This window comes from Solea senegalensis, linkage group LG8 (assembly GCF_019176455.1).
Source record: "Solea senegalensis isolate Sse05_10M linkage group LG8, IFAPA_SoseM_1, whole genome shotgun sequence".
NCBI classification, from domain to species: domain Eukaryota; kingdom Metazoa; phylum Chordata; class Actinopteri; order Pleuronectiformes; family Soleidae; genus Solea; species Solea senegalensis.
In genome coordinates this window covers 15,593,478-15,619,967 of record NC_058028.1, presented here as the reverse complement: position 1 = coordinate 15,619,967, position 26,490 = coordinate 15,593,478, and the positions used below count along the sequence as shown (strand labels likewise).

General features: G+C 40.5%; 1 protein-coding gene across 5 annotated transcripts in view; it reads left to right on the top strand.

Moving 5' to 3' along the window:
- Positions 1 to 21,558, top strand: part of gria4a (glutamate receptor, ionotropic, AMPA 4a) — an 86,054-nt gene extending 64,496 nt beyond the window's left edge. The window contains exons 14-18 of one of the 5 annotated variants that reach the window (XM_044031689.1): positions 5,368 to 5,566; positions 9,868 to 10,115; positions 15,435 to 15,549; positions 17,295 to 17,432; positions 21,315 to 21,558. In XM_044031689.1, the coding sequence (XP_043887624.1) occupies positions 5,368 to 5,566; positions 9,868 to 10,115; positions 15,435 to 15,549; positions 17,295 to 17,432; positions 21,315 to 21,479 (865 nt within the window). In that variant the 3' untranslated portion in view covers positions 21,480 to 21,558. Of the gene's footprint in view, positions 1 to 5,367; positions 5,567 to 9,867; positions 10,116 to 13,860; positions 13,976 to 15,434; positions 15,550 to 17,294; positions 17,543 to 21,314 lie in introns of those variants that run through there. The other 4 variants (XM_044031688.1, XM_044031691.1, XM_044031690.1 and 1 more) reach the window with 4 other exon arrangements.
- Positions 21,559 to 26,490: the final 4,932 nt, after the last annotated feature.

The window sequence follows — 26,490 nt, the reverse complement described above, 5'->3', positions numbered from 1 at the left end:
TGAATGCCATGAATAATCTCTCTAATCCACACTCTAATGTGTCTTTTCTTCTTCTGTTTTGCTATTCAGATTATGTTTCCTTATCATACCTTCCATTATCTGCCTGCTGCACCTAATCTCGTATCTATTAATCAAATCTTCTTTCACATGTGTCTGTTTGCCTTCATTTTCCTGCCTTTGTTCTGCCTCAAGTAACCGTGGAGTCTCCCAAGTTGTTTCAATCAAAATTTAATTCACTTCATTTCACACTTGGTGTCCAAGTAAGAGAATGAGGGGAAGATAAAGGACAAGTAGAGCAAGACAAAGACTTTTCAGTGTCCTTCTGTCCTTGTTTGTGTGTAATCGCACTGCCACGCTTCAGTTTCACAAAACATCAGACACATAAGCAACTGTCACCCTCAGCATTTGGTAACATGTCTGTCACTAACACTTTCCCCAGTGGGAAAAAGAATAGCAAAAACAGTTGCATTTTGCTCTTGGCATGTTTTAACAAACTAGGAAATGAGATTCTAACAAGCACATGATTTACATAATCAAATGGAACACATGACATCCTTCATGCTTTGTTCGGAGAGGTTTGGAAATGTGATTTCTCCTGGATACAAGACAGGCAAAGGTTTTCTTTCTTTACATCTGCTGCTCGCAATGATCCTAAAGCTTGTGGGATTATTTTTGTTAGTGGATCCTTGAGACTCTGTCATGTACGCACAGTGGTCTTTGACCATTTTAGCACACAAGTGTGTGTGTATGTACATTCATGCGTGTGTGCATTTTGCAATTGCATCAACAGATGTTTTTTATTTTGGATCAATAATATCTCATGATGAAAAAAAGTAAAAGATTAGACTCCGCAGAGAGAGAGAGAGAGCGAGAGTAATGGAGAGGTAGTGTGTGTGTGTGTGTGTGTGTGTATACCTGGTATTCCTTATGTTATTGGGACGTAAATCTGTTTACACAGTCACATTATAAGGACTTGTCTTCCTTATGAGGACAAAGATCAAGTCCCCCTAATGTTAATTACTACATTTTAAGGTGAAGACATGTTTTAAAGTTAGGCTGAGGTTAGAATTAGTTTATGGTCAGTGTTAGGATTAGGCCAGTAGTAATTATGGTTAAGGTTCGAGTATGTCTCCAGGAAATGAATGTAAGTCAATGTAATGTCCTCTGAAGTCATGGAAACCAGTGTGTGAGTGCGTGAGTGGGAGAGAGAGAGAGAAAGAAAGAACCAGAATGCCATTAATCTTTCACACAGAGGATTGCAAAGGCAATCTGTCTGCTATCATAGATGATACATGACCTGCTATAGAACAACTCGCCTGTTGCATACCAACACACACAGAACAACAACAACAACACACATTTACACTCCCTACCACAGACACACTCACACAGGCATAAAAGAAAAACCAAGGACATCACTTTTAAGCTCATCCACATACACCGCAGTGCATGTGTGCTAAACCGTAGCAAAAAATGCTATTTGTTTAACATGCACCCAAACTTGTCCATGCTCTCACAGACGTCTCACAGATGGTCTCTAGTAAGTCACCATTTTCTCCAACTATGCTTCTAAAGCCAAACGCCGCTTAATACCACACACACACACACAAATCAAGGACTTCACATAAACAAGTAGACACCATGTTGTTCATCATGTTGTCGCCAGCTAATTCATTTTCCTGTCCTCTGTAGGGTATCTGTCATTCGTGCTCTGTGTGAGATTAAAAGTGCCAATCCACATACAAAAGCCAGATATAACATAAAAAATCATGTTTGGATGAGTCTAGTGTCTGGTGTTGATGCGTGCAGGATGTACTGTGTTTGTATTTGATATCAAGTTCATTCTTAAAACTTGATCAGGTTTATTGCAGTGAGTATTTATACATAAAAACAGTTTAAAGCTTTGTGGTACCGTAGCCAAAATCCAGACTCATTTTCACAGCTGAACAGCTGTAGAATTCTGTGTGTTTGCATGTGTGTTTTCTTTCAAAGTTTCAGTCCTGTAGCCTTAAACAAAAAGAAGCGAGTGCATTCTTGTATTTGTGCAATATCCTTTTAGGGCCTTGGTTCCCTTCCACATTATAACACAAGCATTAAACATTTAGTGCGTATGTAGGAACTTTTCCTCCTTTTTACCATTCCATGTGAAGATATTTAATTTAATGCTGTTTATTACCAATCAGGCTGTCTATACAGCACACCACCACTTATCACAGTCAACCAGAGGAGTAGTAGTTTACAAGTACTAGTAATAATCTTTATTTATTGAGCACTTTTCTAAACCCATGTGACAAAGTGTTCAAATAAAAACAACAGCCCCTGTATTAAACACATAACCGCACAAATAAATGGTTTCTGCATATGCTGCTGTTTGTAAATGCTCAAAAATAAGGGGTTACAGTTTTAATGCACTGACCTCTGAGACATTTTTACAGCCAGGTAAAAGTTACACTCCCGTAATGTAATGTTCCCAAATAACTACATGAACCCTGCTTTCACGCTCAGCAGGTTCATCAGGCAGCAGAAGTGTGTTCTGTCACATTTTGAAAGCAATACAACAGTTAGGAACACACACACAATGAAGTGGGAAAATCCACTGCTGCTGAAAGTCTTTTTTTTATGTCTGCATTGTTGTTGTTGTAACCTCCTTTCTCATTCTAATTCTCTTTTAGCATCCAATCAAATCACATAGTCACTTCATCAGGTCACATAACAGTCAAATGCTGCCAAGGCTTGTTTATCGGCTCACCAATCACTTCATACCACACACCCCTGCTCACCCCTTAGAACCCATGAAAATTGGTTTCTAATGATACCAACCCTTTCAACCGTCCCTGCTTCTCTTCATCTTCTTTTTCCTCATGTCATTTGTATAGATAGTATATATATATATTTGCTATTATAATCAAAACAAAGGGTAGTCTAAGCTTTGCTTTCCTCTTCTGAAAAAAGTGTTTCTCCTAATACTGTAAGTTTAAAGCACACAGCAGCTCTATCCATCATAGTATATGCCACTTTCGTTAATTCAGGTAAACAGATCAATACCATAAAACCAAGGACAAACACTATCAATTCATATTTCCGTGTGTGTGTGTGTCTTGTGTGTGTAAGGATTAAGAGTTGTGCTGGCTTTTGAAGAGAAGCAGAATGTGGAGTTGCTCCACAATTTTTGCTGAGTCAGATGACAGTGCATCTCACACCTTTCTCTCACCAGCACACACGCCTTAAAACAAAAATGATCGCATGTCTCTGTTTAGCAAGAGAGAGGAGGTGTCACCCAACAGCTGTGAAATGAGTCGGCCATTAAATAGGAGTTATACAAGTTTGCAGTTTACTGCTGCTGTTTGAACATCATTTAGCGAAAATCGAATTTTTTTCACTGACCACAACTTCCTTCAATCTCATAGGTCTGATGTCTGTGCAGCAGCAAACAACAAACTAAGCATCAGTCGGGTGAACATAGTGTTGCACTTTGTAGCTTAAGAGCCAGGTGTTTCCCTCCGGATCTAGTGGAGACAAAGAAAGCATTCGCCATGGCCTGCCAGAACCTTGAATCATTAGATGTGAAAATAACCACTTAAATCACAGTCTGTGCAGTTATTTCTGCTCTCTCTCTCTTTCTCTATCAGTCAAGACAATAATTGTAGACTAAGATGATGATGTTTGTGAGCCGCATGGGGTCTCGAACTTCAGCTCACATCCTTATCAAGTGACTGATCCTCTTAGCCTTTTTCCCAAAGTCGATTTGTGTTTCCAGCTTTTTTAAGTTGCATACCCCACACACACTGATCACCATTTTTAAAAGTGTGACACTGACCAACCGACTCTCTCTCTCTCTCTGTGTCAGTAATGAAGAGAATGATTACATGCTTCACTACAGCTGGGGAATCTTAGCTCCACTGAGACGCCATCAGCATCTGTATGCCTGTCGCAACACAGTGTCACCAACACAACACAACCTGTACCTGTTTCAGGGTGAAAGTGTCTGTTAACTGTCTGAGTACAGAGAGCATTTAGAGCATTTCAATTGTATTATTTGTGGCGATTTGCAAGGGCAAATCATATCTAAAACCCCGCAGTAGGTCTGCAAAGCAAGGTGACCAACACGAATGAAGTTGTTTGTCCCTTTAATGTAACTATGGATTTCTATGAAATCAGCAAGGAATGAAAGGATGTAAACACTCTCTCGCAACAACGTTACCTTCTCCGTTGGTTTATTTGTGGGGTTTATGTGGTTCAAGTCACTTTTTTTGGCTTGTGTAGTAAGCTTCTGCTTCTAAACATGAAGCACAGATTTGTTTGGGCTGCTGTGGAAGCACGGCAGCTCAGCATGGCAGCTTTTGAAAAGCAAGACTTGTCTAAAATACATATAAATAGCCTATTAAAGGGCTACAAAAAGAAAAGCAAATGATTTTATTTCAAACCAGAACAAAAATATGGACGTACTTATACTATGAATGTCTTCCTGGACTTTTTTGCATAGAAAGTTAAAGGCAACAAAACATGTGTTTACTCACTGTGAATGCAGTTGCTCTTTTACATTTTTATACCTTCTATAGTCTGAGCATATGTTTTGCCAGATATGCTCTTCACTGTTCACTTGTCATCCTCCTTCTTCCTTTGGCGTGGGTGTTTTCGTGCCCATTAAAATTTCATGGTCTTTTATTGACCGCAGCACAAAGAAAACTTCAAGCATTTTCCCACCTTCTCCCAGCTTTCTCTCGTTTCCTCTAATGTGCTCACTTGTGTTTGCGCTCCTCCTTTTTACTGAGCGAGAACAAGTTCATGTAAACAAAATGAATTGCCACTTACTCTGGTGCTTCCACTCACAACGGGAAGCTAAAGAGAGTAAATATGGAGAAAAGTGAAAGAGACAATGGAGGTAGAGATGGAGGAGGAGTGCCCAGATTACAATCTGTTTCACGTTGCTTTTGTTGTTATTGTCGGTGCTGAATTAGTTCAAGGATTGAAAGACAATTACGTTGGCAGGAGTGTCACTTTTGCAGTCATCCACAGTAGTGTTGAAAATGCTTTGTAAAATTACAATGTATTGTGTCGCATATCTCTCACTCAAGAACTAACCCCAATTATGCTTTATTCCTCTGTGTTTTTCTGCTGTCTTTCATGAATTTTTGTAATCCCTGTAATTTTCACCCCTCATTTTCTACTTGTCACACTGCAAATGTATTATCTTCAAATCCTCTCCTTTATCTTTTAAATCTTGTCATATCGTCTGCTTTTTCTCTCTCTCTCTCAAATCTCTCTTCTTCACATCTTGTTTCTTAACCCTCTGAATTGTTTTGTCTCCATCACCCTCTTAAATCAACTTCCCCCGTCCCCCGTTGGCTCCATCTTTCCTGTCTCCAGCTCTCTGTCAGGACGCATTGTTGGAGGCGTGTGGTGGTTCTTCACCCTCATCATCATCTCCTCTTACACAGCCAACCTGGCTGCCTTCCTCACTGTGGAGAGGATGGTCTCACCCATCGAGAGTGCAGAGGATTTGGCCAAACAAACAGAAATAGCCTATGGGACATTGGACTCCGGCTCCACTAAAGAGTTCTTCAGGGTAAGGACTCAACACATTCTGCTCGCTCACTTGACTCCTATAGAAGTTCCAGGTTTAAACTATGTTAAATGAATGTGCCGCTGAACTTAGGCTTCAGAAGAGGCAGAAAGGCACATGCTGCGTTCACAATGAATGGTTTTTTTTGCTTGCGAGAGTGGCGCGGACACCAGAGGTGGGTATATTTTGACCGACTTTCTTGCAAAGTTTAGTCCAAGCTTTTTCCATTTTTTTAACGATAGCAACGATGAACAACTTTTAGTGTCATAGGGATAAAAGCTTCTCCTCCATCGTGAACCAACTGAGTCTGGCCGGCCACAGAATATGAACGTGATGTCATGTCATCAGTCGGAGAACCTCAACACTGATTTGTCACAGACGTGCAGTGACTTTGTTTGTAAATGTAGCACACGAAAGATGTCACTGTGTCTGGTGTGACCGCAGCATTAGAGGATCAAGAAGACAATTTCCCCCTTGCTGGTCTCTCTGAAAGATAAAAACTGAATCAGTACTGCGAAATTAGGTTTTCTTTTTCATGCACTTTATTTGAAATTCTACACTAATCTTCAGGTTTCAGGTTGTGATCATTTGAAAAGAAATGTTATAAATGATGGCATTGCCATGGGAAACCAAAAGACGTTTAAAGATGACCTGCTGCTAGGATGGATCGTCAGACTACTGTTAGAAGAGGGGAGCACATAGACAGTGTATGGACATAATCTTAGGGTTGCAACATGAACCCCCGCTTTGAAGCCTAGAGAATCACCATATCCTTTTTTGCAACCAGGCTCCTTTTTGGATGATACCAGCTGTCAGTCACCCTGGTATCCATTTATATGTGCTTTGCTTTATCTTCTATTTTTCTCTAAATGGGAACATGATTTACAGAATTGACATCATGTTCTATAAAAGAAGACCTGAAACTAGCAAATGAGGCCATTAACTCCTTGGGATTTTTTTTTACTGACCTTATAAATCAAGTAAGAGTTTATTTTCTCAGAGACTTGCATTCAAATCTTTTTTGCCACCAGCGGAGTTAACTGCTACGTCTGTATCACTTTTTAAACCAGAAGATCCGTAAGGTGGAACAATCCAGTCTATGCATGTTTGATGGCATTTCTCTTATACATATACATATATATATACATATATATATAAATGGTATCAATACTGTATTAAAAAAACACACAGCAATGTCCATGCAAAGGCTAGGAATTTTTGTTTACATCGAAATAATATCGAAAGCAAATATAAAGAGAAAGTGAATGTTCTTTACTGAAGCAAAGAATAAAAGCTAAGCAGCAGACTCAGACTGAAGGTAAGAAGAGGACGGAAGATATTTGACAGCATACAATGATTTGAAATAGTCTGGGTGGGAGGTGAGGAATGAATGTCTGACTCTCCTCGTTCTGAAATGAGAGAGGCTTTTGAAACAGACAAAACTGTTGCTTACCTGAAATGTCTGACTTTCATCCCCAGTCAATTTCTATAAAAATTGATAGAGTCACCTGGGTTGACACAGGTTTTGGAGGCGTTTACTGAATAGTAATGGCAAGCAGCTTAGGATATTTATTCTTTTGATTACAATTCTCCAAGCAGCTTTACTGGAGTGGATCAGATGTCAGATGAAGCAATATTGTTGACGATAAAACATAGTATAGAGCAGTGAAGCAGAGGTGGACTGCATTAGCAGAGGAGGTGGACAGAGCTGTAACAGAATATAACGACTACAGGGAGCTGTTGTATTAAGCAGTGACACATAAATTACAGCAGAGTGGAGTGAAGTGGCCCAGAGGAGACCTGTAGTGGCTTCACTCAGTGACTTATTCACCCACGTTGACTGCAATTATATAAGTTCTCATAAACAAATGCAAAAACACACATATACACACAGTGCTGATGGAGACAGAATTTTTCTGCTGACGCTGCGGGAAAAAAACACCAGTGTCAGTACTAGTTTACAGACAAAGATGCTCCGTCACATCGTTGGCTTTGTAGGAATATTCACAATCAATTGGGTGCTCAAGCATTGTGTGTGTGTACCAATTTGCCATTATGTTTTTAGCACGTAGGTGGACGTTTTAGCAGACAGTTTGTGCTTTTGTGAGCGGCTCTGGCATCGTCAACGTAACGAGCGGCCTGAAGTCTGTGGAGGGTGAAAAAGCAATTTACTCTCCCTCAGCTGAGGGGATTCACCACCATTAATTATCTGTGTGAATATGCACATGTGTGTATGCATATTCATCAACATATGTGACGGTGTTCATCTCACGTGAGCATAATTGTGTGCTGATGTATATTTAAACGTGTTGTCTATTGTATGGGCAGACCTGAAGGTGACTTACAGTGTCCATTTCCTCCTTCACAGCCTCACTCAGTGTTAGAAAATGTGGAAAGGGTCACGCAGTATCATCACATATCAAGCCCTCTAAGGCCAGATGCTGCTTTTTATGTGCACAGTCGTCATCATTACTGTCTCTCTCACTCTCTCCTTCCAACACACATACTCTCTCTCTCTCTCACACACACACACACTCATAGGTTTGCGCAACTCTCCTTTTAAGGGCTCTGCATTGACTTCCACTCATTTGGACAGCCTAAACTAAGCATTAAAGCCTAAACTAAGCGTTAGGCTGGTTTAGCCTAAACTAAACTAGTTAATGCCCTAATCTTTACCAGCACCTTGGAAATGAGGTTCTGCTTCATTAGGTTTTGGTCTCCATGAGGACTACTAGTTCTGACAAGGTCAGTGTTTATGCCAGAAAATGTCCTCGATAGGCAACAAATACAAGCACACATGCACGCGCACACAAAGGTGGATACATGATGAACACACTGCACCAAAGCAACGTGCACGACACAAGCACAAACAGACAATTTGTTTGGGTCGGATAAAGAAAGGATCTGATAGAAGAATATGAATGGATGGAGGGATTAAACATGAAGAAGGAAAATTATACTTAGCCAGGGAGTTTAAAGACAGATCATGTTGGACTTTCTCAGACAGAGAAATCGAAAAAGAAAAAGCAAGGCGAGAGATAAATGGTAGGATGGAAAGTGAGGGGGGAGCCTGTTGGTCCTCTTAGATGTGAGTTACATTACAATGGTACGGGTATGCGTCACGCACTGGTGTCACCCCTGGGTGCTGGTTTTGAGTAGCTGAAGCCATGGCTTGTCGCTTGCAGAGTGGCAGAGTAAGACTTTATCACCAGGAGAGAAGGGGGAACAGAACTCTGGTGGGGGTTGACAGTTTAACTCCTCCACTTGTTATTTTCACTCTTGAGTACACACATTCACTGTTGCAGGACACTTTTGCGCACATTGCATAGACTTGCATTGATTTCCTGCAGCTTTTCCCCCCAAATATAGACAGAGCATAGGTCCCCAAACACACACACACACACACACACAGATATAAATATATATAGAATATAATAAAATATTTTGTATGATATCAGACAAATTGTTCTCCTCCATCAGACTGAATTCATAACTGCACAAACAAATCAGTATTTCACTATTCCAGTCATAAGCTCATTTAGAGTAAGATTGATGCTTGACTTTTAGGAGAGATGTAGTGTTACATTTATATGTGGTTATAAATGTCATTATATGCCAGAGGTTAAGAATGGATGATGGAAGATTCAAACCCTCCATCAGCTGTGCAATTTTATTCAACAACTATAATAGCCAGACGACTCTTGATCATACAAAATGAAATTTAAACTCTTACTGTTACTATTTTTTTCTATACACAGGAAAAAAAAGTGTCTAATCAATAAACAGTGTTTCATGGTAATAGATCCTTTTGGTTTCATCTCCTCACATCTCCTCATATTTACATCCCAGATCTTTCTTATTTGTCTCAGTGAGGATGGCATGATAATGATGATGATGTGTATAAGTGAAAATGAGAACATTTAGAGAGGCTGATTTGAGCTTCATTGAGATGTGATTGTCATCCAGAGACAAACAGCATGAATACTTTAATGAAACCATGGTCGTCTTAAAGTGCCTTTAAAGGTGACACAGACGCTCTCCTCTTCACACATTATACAGCATATATATATATATATATGTTAGAAGATAGTGGCTGAGAACATGAAACAAATGTGTATGAGTAAAGGTTGAAAACAGCTTCCCTCTGTTAATTTTTGGATTTTCAAAGCATTTCTAAAATATGGCTCTGTTTTCTGCTTTCTGTTTTACTCACTTGGCACAAAATCTATACTTATCTCTAGGACAATCTAGCATTGTATGTAAACAATTTTTAATTAACCTCTGCTCTCTCCTCTTCACCCCAGAGGTCCAAAATAGCTGTGTATGAGAAGATGTGGTCATATATGAAATCTGCTGAGCCGACGGTCTTCACTAAAACCACGGCGGAAGGCGTGGCGAGGGTCCGCAAGTCCAAAGGGAAGTATGCCTTCCTCCTGGAGTCCACAATGAATGAGTACACGGAGCAGCGCAAGCCTTGTGACACCATGAAAGTCGGGGGGAACCTGGACTCCAAAGGATACGGCATTGCCACACCAAAAGGCTCACAGTTAAGGTGGGTGGAATAGTGTAACAATAGGAGACAGTAACAAAGCTGATACTGTACTATTGCTGCGATATTCCACCTACCCTGCTGTGCCTTTTATATTACATGTAATTGAGCCTGTCCCTGCTGTCAGGTGAAAACATCTCATATCCAATTGGACTTGGTCAGAACTTGTTTAGATCTGACGTTCAGGAGTTATGAGGATAACTCACTCAAACTAAGGCATCATTGCAGTGTTTGGAATATAACAGGTTTTCACCCATCAGCAGCGATGGACGAGCGCATTGAGAATGCAAATTTCATCATGTTTCCTTCCCCTTTCTGATTTCTTTATCCCTCTGTTTCGGGCTCTTTCCTTTCTTGTGATATCCACCTGTTAATTTAGGGCCAGTTAGCTCCACTTCTGTGTCCTGTGTCATGTCGTTTGTCCGTCCTCTCCTGCTTGTGCCCATCCTCATTGTCCCTGCTCTTTCAGTCGCTCTGTTTCTCCACAGGGCCACCTTACAGGTAACTCTTTCCATTTGTCTGTTGTCCCGTCCCTTTGTTTCTTTCATGCTGAGAAATGGTAGTCATGATGATGATTATGATGATGATGATGATGATGATTGTAGGTGCATTTTATTAACTGGATGTGACTGCAAGGAGGGGCAGAACCTCTGACTGCTGCCACTACATACAGGGCCACAAGGGGGAATTTATAGATGAACAGCAAACCAAAAGTGAGAAATGGAAAGTTGAGGGGCTTGGCCAATGGGGGGAATAGAAATTCATCACAATACAGGATCCTACACCAAAAAATACTGAGACACAAATTACTTCAATTGAACAATGTCAAATGAAATCAAACCCAAATCGAGCAGTACTCGGTCGTCTATTCAAAGAAATGCTGACAGTGTGTGTATTTGTCAGACAGTGTACGGTGGAGGAAGCAAACATGAAACTGGATATTGGCACCAAAGTTGGTCCTTTTGTTTTGGTTTTCCCTCAGAAGCCACTTGTTTATCTGGCTTGTTAACATGAGCCTAAAGAAACAGTCCCAGAAGGTTTCCCTGAGGTATACTGGCAATGAAAGTAATTATTTTTCTACAAGTGACTGTGACATGCAGAGACAAAGTCTTCACAATGTGACAAGTGTCTCTTGAGGGAAAATAATTGAATAAATTCAGTAAAGCTGGACCACTCTCTCTCTCTCTCTCTCTCTCTGACCACTCTCTCCTCTCTCTCTCTCTCTCCTCTCTCTCTCTCTCTCTCTCTCTCTCCCTCTCTCTCTCTCTCTCTCTCTCTCTCTCTCTCTCTCTCTCTCTCTCTCCCCTTCACCTCCCCTCTCCCTCTCTCTCTCTCTCCTCCTCTCTCTCTTTCTCTCTCTCCTCTCTCTCTCTCTCTCTCTCCCCTCTCTCTCTCTCTCTCTCTCTCTCTCTCTCCCTCCCTCTCTCTCTCTCTCCCTCACTCTCTCTCTCTCCCTCTCTCTCTCTCTCTCTCTCTCTCTCTCTCTCTCTCTCTCTCTCCCTCTCTCTCTCTCTCTCTCTCTCTCTCTCTCTCTCTCTCTCTCTCTCTCTATCTCTCTCTCTCCTCTCCTCTCTCTCTCTCTCTCTCACTCTCTCTCTCTCTCTCTCCTTCACTTCTCCCTCTCCCTCTCTCTCTCCTCTCTCCTCTCTCTCTCTCTCTCTCTCTCCTCTCCCCTCGCTCTCTCTCTCTCTCTCTCTCTCTCTCTCTCTCTCGCTCTCTCTCTCTCTCTCTCTCTCTCTCTCCCTCGCTTCACCTCTCTCTGTCAGCCAAACCAGAATGTTACATCAGCCTCACATCCTATCCCTATAACTTCCCCCTGTGTGTGGTGCAAACGAGCCCCTTAAAACCACAGTCACTGTCGTTTATCTCTTGTTACTGACAAAATTGGTTTTTCCGTTTATGGGGGAAAAGTGACAGACAGCGGGTGGGTAGGTTTCTTTCCTCTCCCCCCACCAAAAAACAACAACAAAAAAAAAACATTTAGCGGGACTATCCACAGTTGTCTCTGACTTCTCTCAATCAGCGGAAAACCCTGTCTACCAGGTGCACGCATGTGGCTGGGAGTGTGCACGTCAGGTGAGCCTGCCTCTCCTTTCACTGCACTAATCACAGTGTTAATTTGAATTGATGATGTTGATGAAGAGGATGGCTACCCTGATAGTTAAAATGAATGCTAGGGATGTATACTTTCTGAAGTCTAGCTACTTTTTGATATGATTATTGATGTGTGACTGTAGTTCTCATGACACAGATATGTTTGACCTGTTTTCATCCATACGATGAGTCATGGCCTGTAGCTCTGATCACCCCAGAGAACACGGTCTCTCTCTCTGAATCTCTTGATCGTCTTTACTTCAGAGGGTAAAGACGATCTTTGACGTCTTTCAGTCCGGCCTTGGCAAAAATCAGAGGGAGCAAAATGTGAATATAAATTGTATATGTTGAAAAGTGCATGCATCATTTGTTTTGAGTATCGATCCTGACCTGAAAAGCTTTCAGTCACAATTTCTGAGTTTATTGGACGTGCAGACAGAGTTGACAGCAGAAGGTTAGTAGGTGCAGAATATCCAGCCATCCATTTTCTACTGCTTTATCCTCCACATAAGGGTCGCGGGGGGGTGTTGTGCCAATCTCAGCTGACATAGGGCGATAGGCGAGGTCAGACCCTGGATAGTTCGCCAATCCATGGCAGGGCCACATAGAGACAAACAACCATTCACTCTCACATCTATGGTCAATCGAGAGTGTCCAATTTACCTAATCCCCATATTGCATGTTTTGGGGATGAACCGAAGAAGCAAGAGTGCTGCTGCAGAAGAATGAAGATGAATCCACAGTTGCAGTACCAAAATCAATTTAGTGAGATTTGAAAATAACTCCATATCTGATCCTTTTTCTACATTCCTACTTTTTTGTTGAAGCTATTGTCGCGTGATAAATTGAGGGTATGGATTCATTGAAGTCCTCTCGCTGACTTTCTGACTGCTGAGTGTTTGTTTCCAAATGTCACAGTCATAAGTATGTTTCTGAGGATGGTTTCTTTTTTGTTTTGAAGTGGACTTGAGTGTTCCATCAATGCAGAAGCTGTTAAAACCTTTTTAAAAATCCATGCTTTTAACTAGATTGCAATCAATGAAGACGACAGATTTACCCCCCTTGCAAGTGGGTTTCAAATATTGGCTATTTCATTTTAACAATATGCTAAAAAAATATGTTAATATCTATAGGGAACTTACAAGAAATAATGAAGATAAGTGCATTGTACACAAGTAGAATTGTGTTTGGAAGTCAGTGCCTTCAGGGGTGTGAGCAGGAGGCCTCACACACACACATGCAGACAGTGGGGAGGGCAGAACACCATGGTTAACATAATTGATACCCACAGTCTGACACTTAACAGTGGAGCTTCCTCTGTTAGTCTAACCCTGTACAGGAGAGTGACACCAGAGTGATGCACAGAGACAGTAACATGAACTAATGGACGGAGATCAGAACAGAAATTCTGTGGAAAAACGTCTCTGAAGTAGAAAGAAATTCAAAGAGAAAGAGAAGAAGAAAATGTTGTCTGGGGTGCATCCATCCCCACTAACTCACCTTTGTCTGCTCAACCCCCTCTGACTTCTCCCTCTCCTCTTTTTTTCCCTCCCTCTTCCTCCTGGCTGTCGTTCCCACATCCATTGTGTCCGTTTGTCCCTCCATCCTCTGCTCTGACCAAACTATCTTATCTGTCCCTCCTTTTTACTTAAAGAAATGCGGTCAACCTGGCCGTGCTAAAGCTCAACGAGCAGGGCCTGTTGGACAAATTGAAAAACAAGTGGTGGTATGACAAAGGAGAATGTGGCAGCGGGGGAGGGGACTCCAAGGTTAGCCCTCTCTGTCTGCCCACCCCACCACTAGGGGACAGGGGCCGTTCACCGGCTGGGCAGCCTGCAACGGTCCCCGTCCTGAGAGAGTAACACATGCATCTGCCCTGGCAAAGAGTCGAGCAGCAAACAGGGAGAGCAAAAGTGACACATCACAGCTTCAAAAATAAACTCAGTGTTGCACTGATGTCAGTGGTGTGTGCCCTTTTTATATATAAAAGGTTCAGACTCAGTGACAAAGGTAAAACACTGCTTGTTAAAATACAGAAAGAGTGAACTTTATTTTGTGGTGGAGCAATGGTTTGAAAAAATAATAACAATTTGGCTGAGTTTGTTACAGACGGCAAAGAAATAAAATCACTGTTTTTAGATTATTATATTACATTACTAGGAATTTATATAGGAATTACATAGGAATTTATATTTTCTTGTTTTTAATGGAGTCAAATTTCTTCTTTGTGTATGACACAATCTGACAAGCCCCTCCAAAAAGGTCAGAGTGCAAGGTAATGGGACGTTAGTTCAGTTCAAGAAAGGCAGTTACTGTCAAGACAGGAATATTCGCCCCCTAGTGGTAGCTCTGGGAAGAGGAGTGATGAGATGGCAGTCTGGAGTTAAACTGATCTTCGTCTTCAGCTGTATCTCTCAAGGATAGGACAGACAAAATATGTGATAAGACTTTTCTTGGGAAAATAAAGTCCAAGATTTTGTTATGCTCATGGATTATATATTGCAGCCTGTATGATTTAGACAGCGTTGTTAAAACCCCTTATTTCGTTTATTGTGTTCAACAATAGACCCATCTTGTTTGGAACAAAGCAAATCACAATGCCATTTGTCATTATATACAGCAAACGAAACAATTTGACTGTGCTTACAGCTGCATGACGCTGATAGCAAGTTTCTTTTATTTTATTATTATACTTTATAATAGTAGCATCTATTGTTACATTAGTTTCAGATTAGACAGTGTTTGTTGGCTGGCCCACAAACACTGTCTAATCTGAAACTACTGTCTAATCTGACCTAAAATCTGTACTTCCTCTGTCGATGTTGTGGAAAATCCTCGGCCACGTTTTTCCAGTTCTGTCTCACTTCATTCAGCTCACTCTTCCGGTTATAACACAGTGCCAGCCTTATGCGCATAGTCCTGGCTTAACAGTACTTGCCTCTGCTGAGTGTAGGATGAGCTGGGGCAGTATGGGTGTGTTACCTGTCGTGACAAAGGTGGGTCCCACTCATATGTCTGTAGCTCGCTTTAGCTCCTCGCCTCCCCCCAGCCCCTCGTGAACGAGCATACACACATGTACTCAGTGGGATCCATGCTAGGTCACGTGATGTTGTTGTTATTTGTGATACATTTCTGTGTGACTGAGCTGTGCAATGCAAATGTTAAATACCTGAATAACATAAAATAACATAACCTATAATGTTATTTATGTTATTTTTACACGCGAAGAACCCCGGTAAACCTTGCAGTTTTGAAACTGAGCGAAGCAGGCGTCTTAGACAAACTGAAAAACAAATGGTGGTATGACAAGGGAGAGTGTGGACCCAAGGACTCTGGAAGTAAGGTCAGTCTCATGCTGCTGCTGCGGCCCACAGACCGCTAGCTATAATCCCTCATCCTGAATACGCTCCAGATTACTGCAACTGCATTTTAAACACTGTAGCCTGTAACATCACTTGAATGTGCCAAACTAGACTAGACAATCTATTTAGTGGTTTCACTTATTTTCCCTATTTGTATTTCAGTGGTGGATCACATTTAGATTAATTGGCATCAGATTAAACTCTTGATTCTAGATTGTTCCTCAGTCTCTGTAGCAATCTGTGGCAAACCATCTTCATTACAGTCAGCAGTAGGACTCTACTGTAAACTTTGATTGTCATCTGCCAACTTTCACTCACATGCTTTTGTTTTGATCTCATACACTAGCCCATTTTTGGTAGCCTGAAACCCATGCACAAAGATGAGATGTGTCTTAAGCTGCAGCAAAAATTGATTTGAAAAGATTGGCTTTTTCCTTCATGTTGAACATTTTGTCACACGACAGGCTGTTTAGACTCAGGCTTGGTAAGGCTTTATTTTACTGGTTCATGTTTCACTGATCCTTTTGTGGAACATCTAACATTGTGTACCAGTATTCAATTTGCACATTTACATTTAAATATTTTAACTTTAACATTAACATTTGACAGTCACGGCAGAACAGGTCAACTGACCATTCAACTTTCATTTAAAAAAAATAAACTATCAAATAAATTATAAATAAATAACATTATTCATTCAATTATACATAGAAAATGTATTATTCATCGCGTGGGCAGTAATTAAGCTTTTACGTCCTGTGGAAATCAACATTTGTATGTAAGCTCCAACACAATTAGCCTAATTGTAGCTTCAATAATTACCTGTAATTAAAACCAGATTACATTGCTCATCTGAAATGTATTTGGAAATGACAAACCAGTGAAATAAAGCGCTACCATATTTTATGATAGTGATGCTGTTTAAGTGTTATAGCTAATTCATACTGCATCTGCCAGCACTTTAAACACAGTCAGCAGTTGCTGTTGTTCAGAGTAGAAACACTTTTTTATTATGAAACTCCAGATGTTGCCAACAGTCTACTGGAGCCATTAAAACTACAGTGAAATGTCACAAGTCTGCGCTGTAATATATCACTCTATGTTTAACTGTTAGGTTATTGTTGATTTAAGCTGTGGTGATATTATTGTCTTGTACTAGATAATGTAGTTCTGTAGTACAAAATGTTACAGATGTGTAGTAAAGTGTGTATATAAGTGTTGTGGTGATGGTTGTATAGTCGTAGCCGTAGATTGTAATACCATAAGGTGAAGTAGAATTCAATAGCACTGTAGTAGCAAGTTAGCACTGGATTTTGGCTGCTAATATTTTGTTTTCTTTGACAACCTCTATCTCTTTGTCTGCTTTTTCCTGCCTCTTATCTGCTCCTTCAACCCTTCCCCTCTTCCCTTCTTCACACTCTTTTCTTGTCATCTTGTCCTTCACCTCCCTCACTATCAAACATGTCTCCAATCTTTACTTCTACACCTCTCACCTTTCCCTAATATTTCCCATGCACGTACCTAAACTAACTCACGTCTCCCCAAAAAAAAACATCCATTAATTCCATACGTGGCATCGATTTCTCCCTCTCCACCTCCTCCCTTTCTCTCTCTCTCTCTCTCTCTCTCTCTCTCTCTCTCTCTCTCTCTCTCTCTTCTCCCTCTCCACCTCCTCCCTTTCTCTCTCTCTCTCTCTCTCCCTCCCGCTCTCTCTCTCTCTCTCCAGGACAAGTCATCACAGGCCCTGAGCCTGTCCAACGTGGCTGGGGTCTTCTACATCCTTGTGGGCGGCCTGGGCCTGGCCATGCTGGTGGCCCTGGTTGAGTTCTGCTACAAGTCACGGGCCGAAGCTAAGCGCATGAAGGTGGACCTTAGCCCCCCCCACTGCCCCAGCCCCTCCCCCAGCACCCAGAATCTAGCCACTTATAGGGAGGGGTACAACGTGTACGGCTCCGAGGGGGTCAAGATATAGGGGTAGGATTTAGAGGCTCCCATATAGGTGGGGTACTGGTGGTGTTGATCATGGTGATGGTGCTGTAGACATTTGTACTGTCGATGTAGACGCAGCCACACGCACCTGTGCTGGTCTTCATGTAACATATGAGGATGTGGTCAAGCATTGTGGAACCAACGAAGCTCCTTATGTTTGTTTTCTTTTGCCTGTTTTATTTAAATATATATATATATATATTGGCCCCATTTGCTTTGTTAAAGATTAATTTTGCCTATTTCATTTATATATATCGGACTAATATTTAATAATCTTTTGCTAGTTTTGTTACACTTGGGGTTAGATACAGTGTGTGTGACTACAGCTTTGGTTCCATCGTCTTTGGCTGCAGATGATGATGATGTTGATGATGATGATGATGATGATGATGATGGTCTTTGCCGATGACTTGGCTAGGCACCTGCATTGTAATCTTAGGTAATAACAAAATATTGAGGAAGCAGGGATGTACAACTCCATCCTCAGGGTCTACCATGGGATCAAATGTGATTTTATATACTGTGTAGGGCTTCTAACAACAAAATTATTTGCCAGTTTAATTGATCCACCAAAAAATAACAAGACAAAGAAATAGAGGTGGTCAAAGAAAACTAAATATTATCAGACATTATCTTGTTACTACAGTACTATTTAATCCTCCAAAAGCCCTTCACATCACTTTATTTTCTGACCAGCTGTGAAAACCTCAAAATATTCCATCAGTATTTGCAAAAGACTAATAAAAGATGCAAATACTTGAAGGTATGTTGAGCATTTTTGCAAATCTGTAAAATATGATCATGTAAAAACACTCAGACTAGTTTGTATTGATGACAACAAAATAGAAATGGCTTCCTGATATTAACTTACCATATAAAAGTTTATCTTAAACCCATACAGTATGATACAAATATGATCTTTTGTGGAACGGAACATTCCTTAGATCACAGAAGTTTGTTAGTGCTGTGATCCTTGTTCAAATCAAACTGCTTCTAGCTACAAATTAATTAGCTGTCGTGTGGCGTCCACTCTGGCTCAACCCAGATATCTCAGAAGGAGAGAAATAATGACATGACTAGAACTGTCAGTGATTCCTCACAGTGTCAGAAGTTGTTTATTTGATGAGCTACAAAAGCAGAAAACACACAGTGAACATAATGATTTGTTCCCGTCCATTCAGGTACTATATTTAATTAGAGGTGTTTTTATTAGTACAAGAAAAAAATGCCAGCAGTTTTTAATTACATTAACTTTTTGGTCAGATATTATCAACCTCAGGTACATTTAAATTTCCTTTATCAACAATAACAGTGAAGGAACAGAAACCTTCCTCTGCTCACAGGAGTTTGAGTGACCTGTTGTTGCCTCTGTTTCCTGTCATCTGTGTGTGTCGTCATATGATGGAGTTGTGCACCCCCGCTTGGAGATGCTCCGAACAGGCATTTCGACTTGTACCAGCCGTCACGACTGTATAACAGCCCAGTTACTGAGTGTTAACGCAGACGAATAATCAACAAAACACTTCATATAGAATGGCTACCTAGTGAGGCTGTTGTAAAATGTGTATTAATGTTAAATTTCAATTAATTAATAGAAAAGGAAACGCCAAACTTCATTTTCTTCTGCTGAGGAGACCTTTTAGACGCTTCACAAAGCATCCGACGTTCGACGATCACCTTATTGTATGCTGAGGATGCAAAAAGTAAAGTTAGCAAAATGTGATGCACTAAATATCAGCCATTATCTGTTCAACTTAAACAGCACCGACTTAAAATGAAATATAAAGTTTAGAACAAATAAACCACTTTAAGTGTGGGACGTTTTTGGACTCTACTCAAAAGCAATAACACAGCTCTTAACTGCATTTCCTCCTGCTCTGCAGTGCAACTGTCTGGACCTGCGCCATATTCCCCCCCAACTTTAATCATCTAAAGGAGTTTAAAGTTGTAAAAGTATCATCTAAACATCCAAGACAATATAGACTGTATAGAGACTCTGTTTTTTTTTTTTTGCAGTCACTTGTTTTTTTTCTCTTTAGTTTTAAATTGAGCTGAACATAAAAATGACAGAACTCACGCCTCAGTTTCTGGCAGTGTATTACCATTCACAGTTGTTTTATATTATATTATATAGACAAAGAAATATATCTTAATAGAACTTATTCATTAACTATAGTTAATAAGCAAAACAACATGCCATGTGTCAGAAAGTGAAGCATATTTTCTTCTCTGGCATCATTTACAGTGGTTACGTGAGTGATATTACAGACTTTTTAAGTGACCCCGTCACTCTGAAAATAAAGCTTTCTGGCTGTGAGAGGAATGAGGTTTTCATTCTACAGCAGCGACTGAGCGTGAACAAAGAAATCATTGAGTAGCCTTTCTGTGTGAAGTGTCGCCCTACTCTGAGCAGTATAGTCAGTCACTCCCTCTCTATAAATCTGAAACCTCGAAAGAAAGCTCCTCCATGTTTACCTTCTGTCTTTCCAAAAATCCTCACCTTCCAAATCCTTACCCGAATCTGTCAGATTATTGAAACCCACAACCCACAAAATGCATGGTCACCTATGAAATGCAGATGTCTACGATCTAAACCCACGTGTGTCTCTGTTGTCCATGTTTGTTGGATGTTGCCTGCTTCTGCATTTAATTTACCGTGCTAGCGTCGGAACAGTGTGACAATCGCAGGATGGTTAGAATTTGCTCACGTTTGGGGTGCATTCACACCGCTCACACGAGAGCATACACATGAGCAAACAGTGGGATTCACATCCTGCTGTGATTACTGTTCCTCTAATTAACAGGTGGGGGCAGCACAACGAGAACAGACACAGTAAAACAACAACAAAGGCAGGAAAGATGACTTGATGCCAGTAAACATAGATGTAAACCATAGACATGAATACAGAGACACCACATCAAGTAGACATGGAAACTGTTTTTTTGCGACAAAATGTGCTGTTGTTAAAATGTTTTTTTTGTTGGTTTCTTTTATTTATTTATCCTTTATTTAGCCAGGAAGGTCCCATTGCGATACAAGATCTCTTCTTCCAGGGAGTCCTGGTCAAGATAGCGGCATAGATAGTACAAATAGTTACAGATTTAACCCTTCAACACTGACGACACACTGCATTACCGTAGTTACACAGCGGTTTGTGCTATCGGTAAAATTCCAACGGTTTCTAAAACCTGAGGAGTTATTATAGTCATTTTACTCGTGCTGCTTCAGGAAGCCAGAGAATCAGCGTCTTTGTCGCCAGAGAGGAAACACAGGGACATATTCTCCTGCAGTCAATGCAGTGTCTACATATACAGTATTTATATATATCAATAATGTAAACAGCACTTCTTAATTTACGTGATGCTGTATTTTCTTTTTTGGGGAAAAACTGAAAGAATATTTCTTTGGTTTACAAGAAAACTCTATGTGGCATCTTTAAAATTTCAAATGTTATTGATTTCCAATAAACACATCATGTGATTGTTAATTCCAAACGATATTTTGCAGTTATATTTTGATTATATATTACTTGATTACTGATACAGTATGTGTAATTGCACCTCCAGACATCTTCATGTGTACAGCGTGGATACTGGCACGTGCATGTGTAAATGTTTCAGTCGCATGCATTTGCAGAGAAAATGTCTGTGTCTTTGCATGTACAGTAGCTGCAGCTGTTGTCAAATGTCTGCACAAGATGTCTTCCTTTAAACAAACTCTCCACTCTGCCCTCTCCTCCATCTTTGCCTCATATAGCTGTCGTTTTCTGAAGCCATGCGGAACAAGGCCCGTCTGTCCATCACAGGAAGTGTGGGGGAGAATGGCCGCGTCCTGACGCCAGACTGCCCCAAAGCTGTGCATGCTGGCCACGCCTCCCTCAGACACCCCGGCCTTGCAGTGGTCTCCTCTGGACTGCCCTGAAAACCAAAAACACCTGCCGTGCCTTACTGACACATACACACACACACAGACTTTGACAAGGACACACACACACACACACACTTACACACATCTCCATATGTGCATACATACAGTACTATCACACACGTCACATCATAACACACACATGCATAAAGTTAAGCTCAAATACAAATACTCAAACACACATTTTTACACACTTGAATACACAAACATCATATCATCATCTCACTTTCCTGTTGCCATGGAATTATTTTACAAGAGACACGTAAAATACAACTATGTATTGACCAGCGGAGGAAAAAACATGAACAACAACAACAATGGCTGTCACAATTGCCTGCAGCATTTCTTTTTTCTTTCTTTCTTTCTTTCTTTCTTTCTTTCTTTTTTTGAGAGGATACCATACCACAACAGGAAAGCCAGCACAGACATACATGACGTGAAATATGAGCTGTGAACATGAGAACAGAACAGATCATGATGATGATTGTGATCAAGGTGATGATCACAGCTGACGGTTAAAAAAAACTAACAAAAAAAACAACTTTGCTCTTTCTACATTGGAAAATGTTGGCCAATAAGCCACATCCCTTGACAACGCCTTACCAAGACTACAAACCTTGTTTTCATCATCATCGTCATCATCATGGTCTTTGAGTCATTTTGTCTTGCCTGCAAAGATTGAGTGCCAGGTATTTTTCACCCATAGAAGACCAGAAAACTGTAAGCTTGAAAGTTTGGACTGTGCTAAACCCACATCCCACACCATGGACTGTTTCGACTGAATGAAAACGCTTTCTTACTACACACAATAGAAGGATTTCTCGTCCCAAACCAGCGAGATAATCAGCCAATATAGAAACAGAAGTAACCTCGAAACACGTTTGTTTGGCTCATCTCGGCCATTAAATTCAGAGGGGTTTGTAAAAGACAAAAAAAAAGAAGCTAAATAACCTGTAGCAATTAAAGCAGGCAGTCATCAAAAGCATAAACAAGATGGTAGAAATGTGAAAAATATTGAGGGTTTTTTCTGCCTTGTGGCAAAGGCAAGGTTCAAGCTGTACATTCAGTGGTGGAAAAGAAAACTAAATGTTGGAAGATCTGAAAATGGCTACCTAACAAACTGCTTGTGAACAGGACGTCTTGGCCTTTTACGGAACGATGGTGGAAATGGGAAGAAATACGACGTTTAAACCATGTGGGATGAAAACCTTTCGGTTGTGCAAAAAAGATTCAGCCTCTGTCTCTCTATGAATAATTGATCCAGGCATAGAAAAAGAGTAAATTGGTCCATTTTTCTTTGCACATTTCCCACATTGGGCGTCCCGATGAGTAAACCATTCTTTTAAACGTCTGTAATAGAACTGAGAGTAATTGATCTATTCTGTGTGCGCCTCATTTGAAGTGAATCATACAGTATAGACAGGTACAAATTGCAGTTTCTCTAAACGTATTCCGCTGGGCAGTTGTTGTCATTTGAGATCCTCGGTCCTTCCCTGTTATCGGGGAGAGGCACCGTATCAGATCAGATCGCTTGCTTTTTAAAACTGTTGTAAATAACTGCGTAGCAGAACAGAGCTCACCTCTCTTTTTTAAATCATCTTAGATAACAATTCATTGCAATAATGAATATAAAAGAAAAATGCCACTACTTGTAATTAAGATAAAAATCTTTTTTTTTATAAATCTACATATTATATATAATACAAATAAATAAATATATATATATATCTATATCTATAGAGAGCTATAGAAACCATTGATCACTGATTGTCAGAGGCTGTGGCATACATTCTGTTATATGGCTGTTTTTTGATAACTTGAGAATATAATATGCCACCGTCTTTGTGTGTCCTGCTCAACACTGAATGTCCATCTGGTACTCTCACACATGCAGGAAATGCACGCGCACACACACACACTGCTGCATTCACAGGGTCAGCGCAGAGCAGTCACTCGAGCACCAGGAGGGGAGAGAATTTTGTTATTTTGCGTATTTCGTTTGTCTGTTCACTGCTTTTCATTGTCTAACAGTGCTTTATTTCCGCCCTTCGGCCCAAAAAAACCTCTCTGTCGTCAGCTGACAGTGTTCAACACTGATACTGATGCAAGGGGGACACATTTGTGCCGGCCTCGAGAGGACGGGCTCCTGTCCATTACTGTACTGTCGGGGGAAACAATGCAGTCTGACATTTCAAAAGTGTAGCATTTGTGTTGCTTTTCACATCAACTCTGCGCTTTCATTGCCGTTTGTTACCCCTCATCAAATGTGAGTCAGTTTGAAAACTGAGAGTTCAAATTGGGGTTGGTGCTTTGTTCAGTCGTCGTTTATTCTAAATTCTATGGATTCGCTGTATTCTGTGGACAGCCTTTTGGAACATCGGTTTACTGTTTGGCCTTGGAAATAAGAAAGAAAATGCATCAGACTTGCAGGGATAGGGTCATAAAAATACAGTGTAATCGTGTCTGTGGGAGGGAAATATTGTGTTTTCTGTTCTGCTCACCTCTGCTCTTCTTCTTTGTCCTTGTTTTCTACATTTCTGTCCAACCTCCCACCTCTCTTGTGTTATCTGCTCTCACTTGCTCTCTGCTTTCATTTCCCCTCCAGTCCTACTGCAAGACAAAAGTGCAAATGCAAATGGATACATTTCCCGCCCAGATAAACTACAGCACCATGGGAAAAGATGAAAGAAGAATTCCAGTCAGATCATCGCATAGCTTTTGCAATGTGCACCATATCACAAAAAAAAGCACCCTGTCAAATTCACACGCATCGTTCATCCTGAATCAAATATATGTAGGTCAAATTCAACAGACTAAAGTTTAAATAGAAAATAAGATCATAAAACAAGTATTTAAAACAGAATCTGAAACTAAGACAGTTTCCAGTCACTTCCTCGGCCTGCTGCAGCAATCCAGCATGTAACTAATAGTGGGTTTCTATAATGGATGCATTTGCAAAAGACAGTCAACACTGTTCACCAGACCAGACACACAGGCCGTTAATCGGTATATGACACTGTTGTTTATTTCTTTGCCAACCTCCAGCACATGATATTTCATGCACAGACAGCAAAAAAAAGGCTGACTGCTGGCTTTAACACTGTTCTTCTCTTCCTTTATTTCTCTCTTTCCATTTTGTTTGTTTTTCTAGTAAAACATCAATGCTGAAGCTGCTTTGTCTGTCTGTGTTTTTTCTAACCAGGTCATGTTTGTGCTGTTTGTAACCACGTCGTTAATAGTTTGTCATTTCTGTCTTTCATTTAGTCCTAAAATAGTGTTTGTAAAGAGGGTTTTGTGTGAAGTGGACCAGACACACAAGGTAAGTTAAAAAAAAATGAAAGTATGGGTTGAAGACAAGTCTTATAAAATGTGTTGCGGCCGAGTGGCAATCAGGCAATTCTGAGCTTCAATTCTAAAGCCTCAGATTTGCGATTCGGCTGACATCGAATCGTCTATTTTCCTCTTAAAGGGAACATAATTTACAAAAGCATCATCATGTAATATTGAAGAAGATTGAACTATAGCGACTGTGACCATTAACTCCACTGGAAAATGTTTACTGGTGTTACAAATCATGTGGGAAATAGACATTATTTTATAGACTTTTTGCAACCAAGTTGACCCCTAGTGGCCATTCAAAATATTGTTACTTCCGGATTGGTTTCAGGATAGAAACTAGAAGACTACATCCTTTTTTTTAATATACGGTCTATGGTTTGTCTTTTGTATAAATAACCAATAAGATTTAATTATGCTTCTCTATGAATAACTATTTTATTCATGTTCCATAAATACCCCCCAGCCACCCTAAAATCAGAGCCACATCTGGGTCTCTAAAAGTACAGAATTTAACTGGAAATAAAATTCAAACGGCAGCCAGAAATTTAAAAAGCTCAAGGACAGAGTATTTTTTATTATTGGGAGCTCTTTGTTTATGAGCAGTCTCTGCTGCTGTAGACCTACAGCTATGGGGCTAAACAAAAACAAAAAAACCTCCCTGCTGTGATCAGAGTCATCTGAGCTCTTTTCTTTGGTCCATGGAGACCTAACACTACTAATGCAGAGCCTTCAATGACAAGCATTTCCCATTATTTCCCAACACACTCACACATACACACACACACTCACACATAACACTTACATACTGCTGGGTTCTTTCTGACAAGCATTTTCCATTTACCCAAAGATGAAGCAAAGTAACACTTTCGAGACAGTTTTGCTTCCCTTTTAACACAAAAGGCTTTTTCACCCTTTTGTTCAACCCCTCTTCATTTCCAAACACTCTTTTTCCTATTCTTCTTTTCTTTCCTTCTCCCATCATAATTCATCTCTCCATTTTTTGCATTTCCCTCACATGGGAGTGAATCTTAGACCCTGTTTAGTCATCCGCACAGTCCATCTTCTGTTATGACCACCTCTCCTGCTCCTTTTTTTGTTTTACTTTGGGGCAGTGCTCATGCCAATGCTGCTGGTACAGTCATTCCAATAGAAATAAATGTTCCGCTACTGTTAAATGTAAGCAACTGGACCCACTGTGCAAATGCAGGAGGCTGAGTCAAACTCAATGATGTATTACAAATAATAAATAAAATATATCTGAATCCATTCTACAATGCCTGAGCTCAGGGGGAATGACAGAGCAGGTGAAATGACAAAGATGTGGGGGGATACACCACTGGAGTATCAAAAAGGAAATATAGCAAAGACTAGCATTTATGACAGGTGGTGATCAACATGATGAACAGCAACTGTGGTAGACAAGAGCAGGAAAGTGGGTCAGACAAACAACAGACAACCATATAATAGGAAGGGGAGACAATACAAAGAGACTCCAACATCTACACTCATGAATGAAAACTAAAAACCAGTGATTGTCACAGCAAATCCAACAAGTGAAGTGAATGAAATGGAACTTATTAGAGGTATATTAAAATCAGGATTGGTGTCTGGATGGTGGATCGTCGATCTTGTCAGTCACAGTCAAAAATAACAAGTAATAAGTCATTTC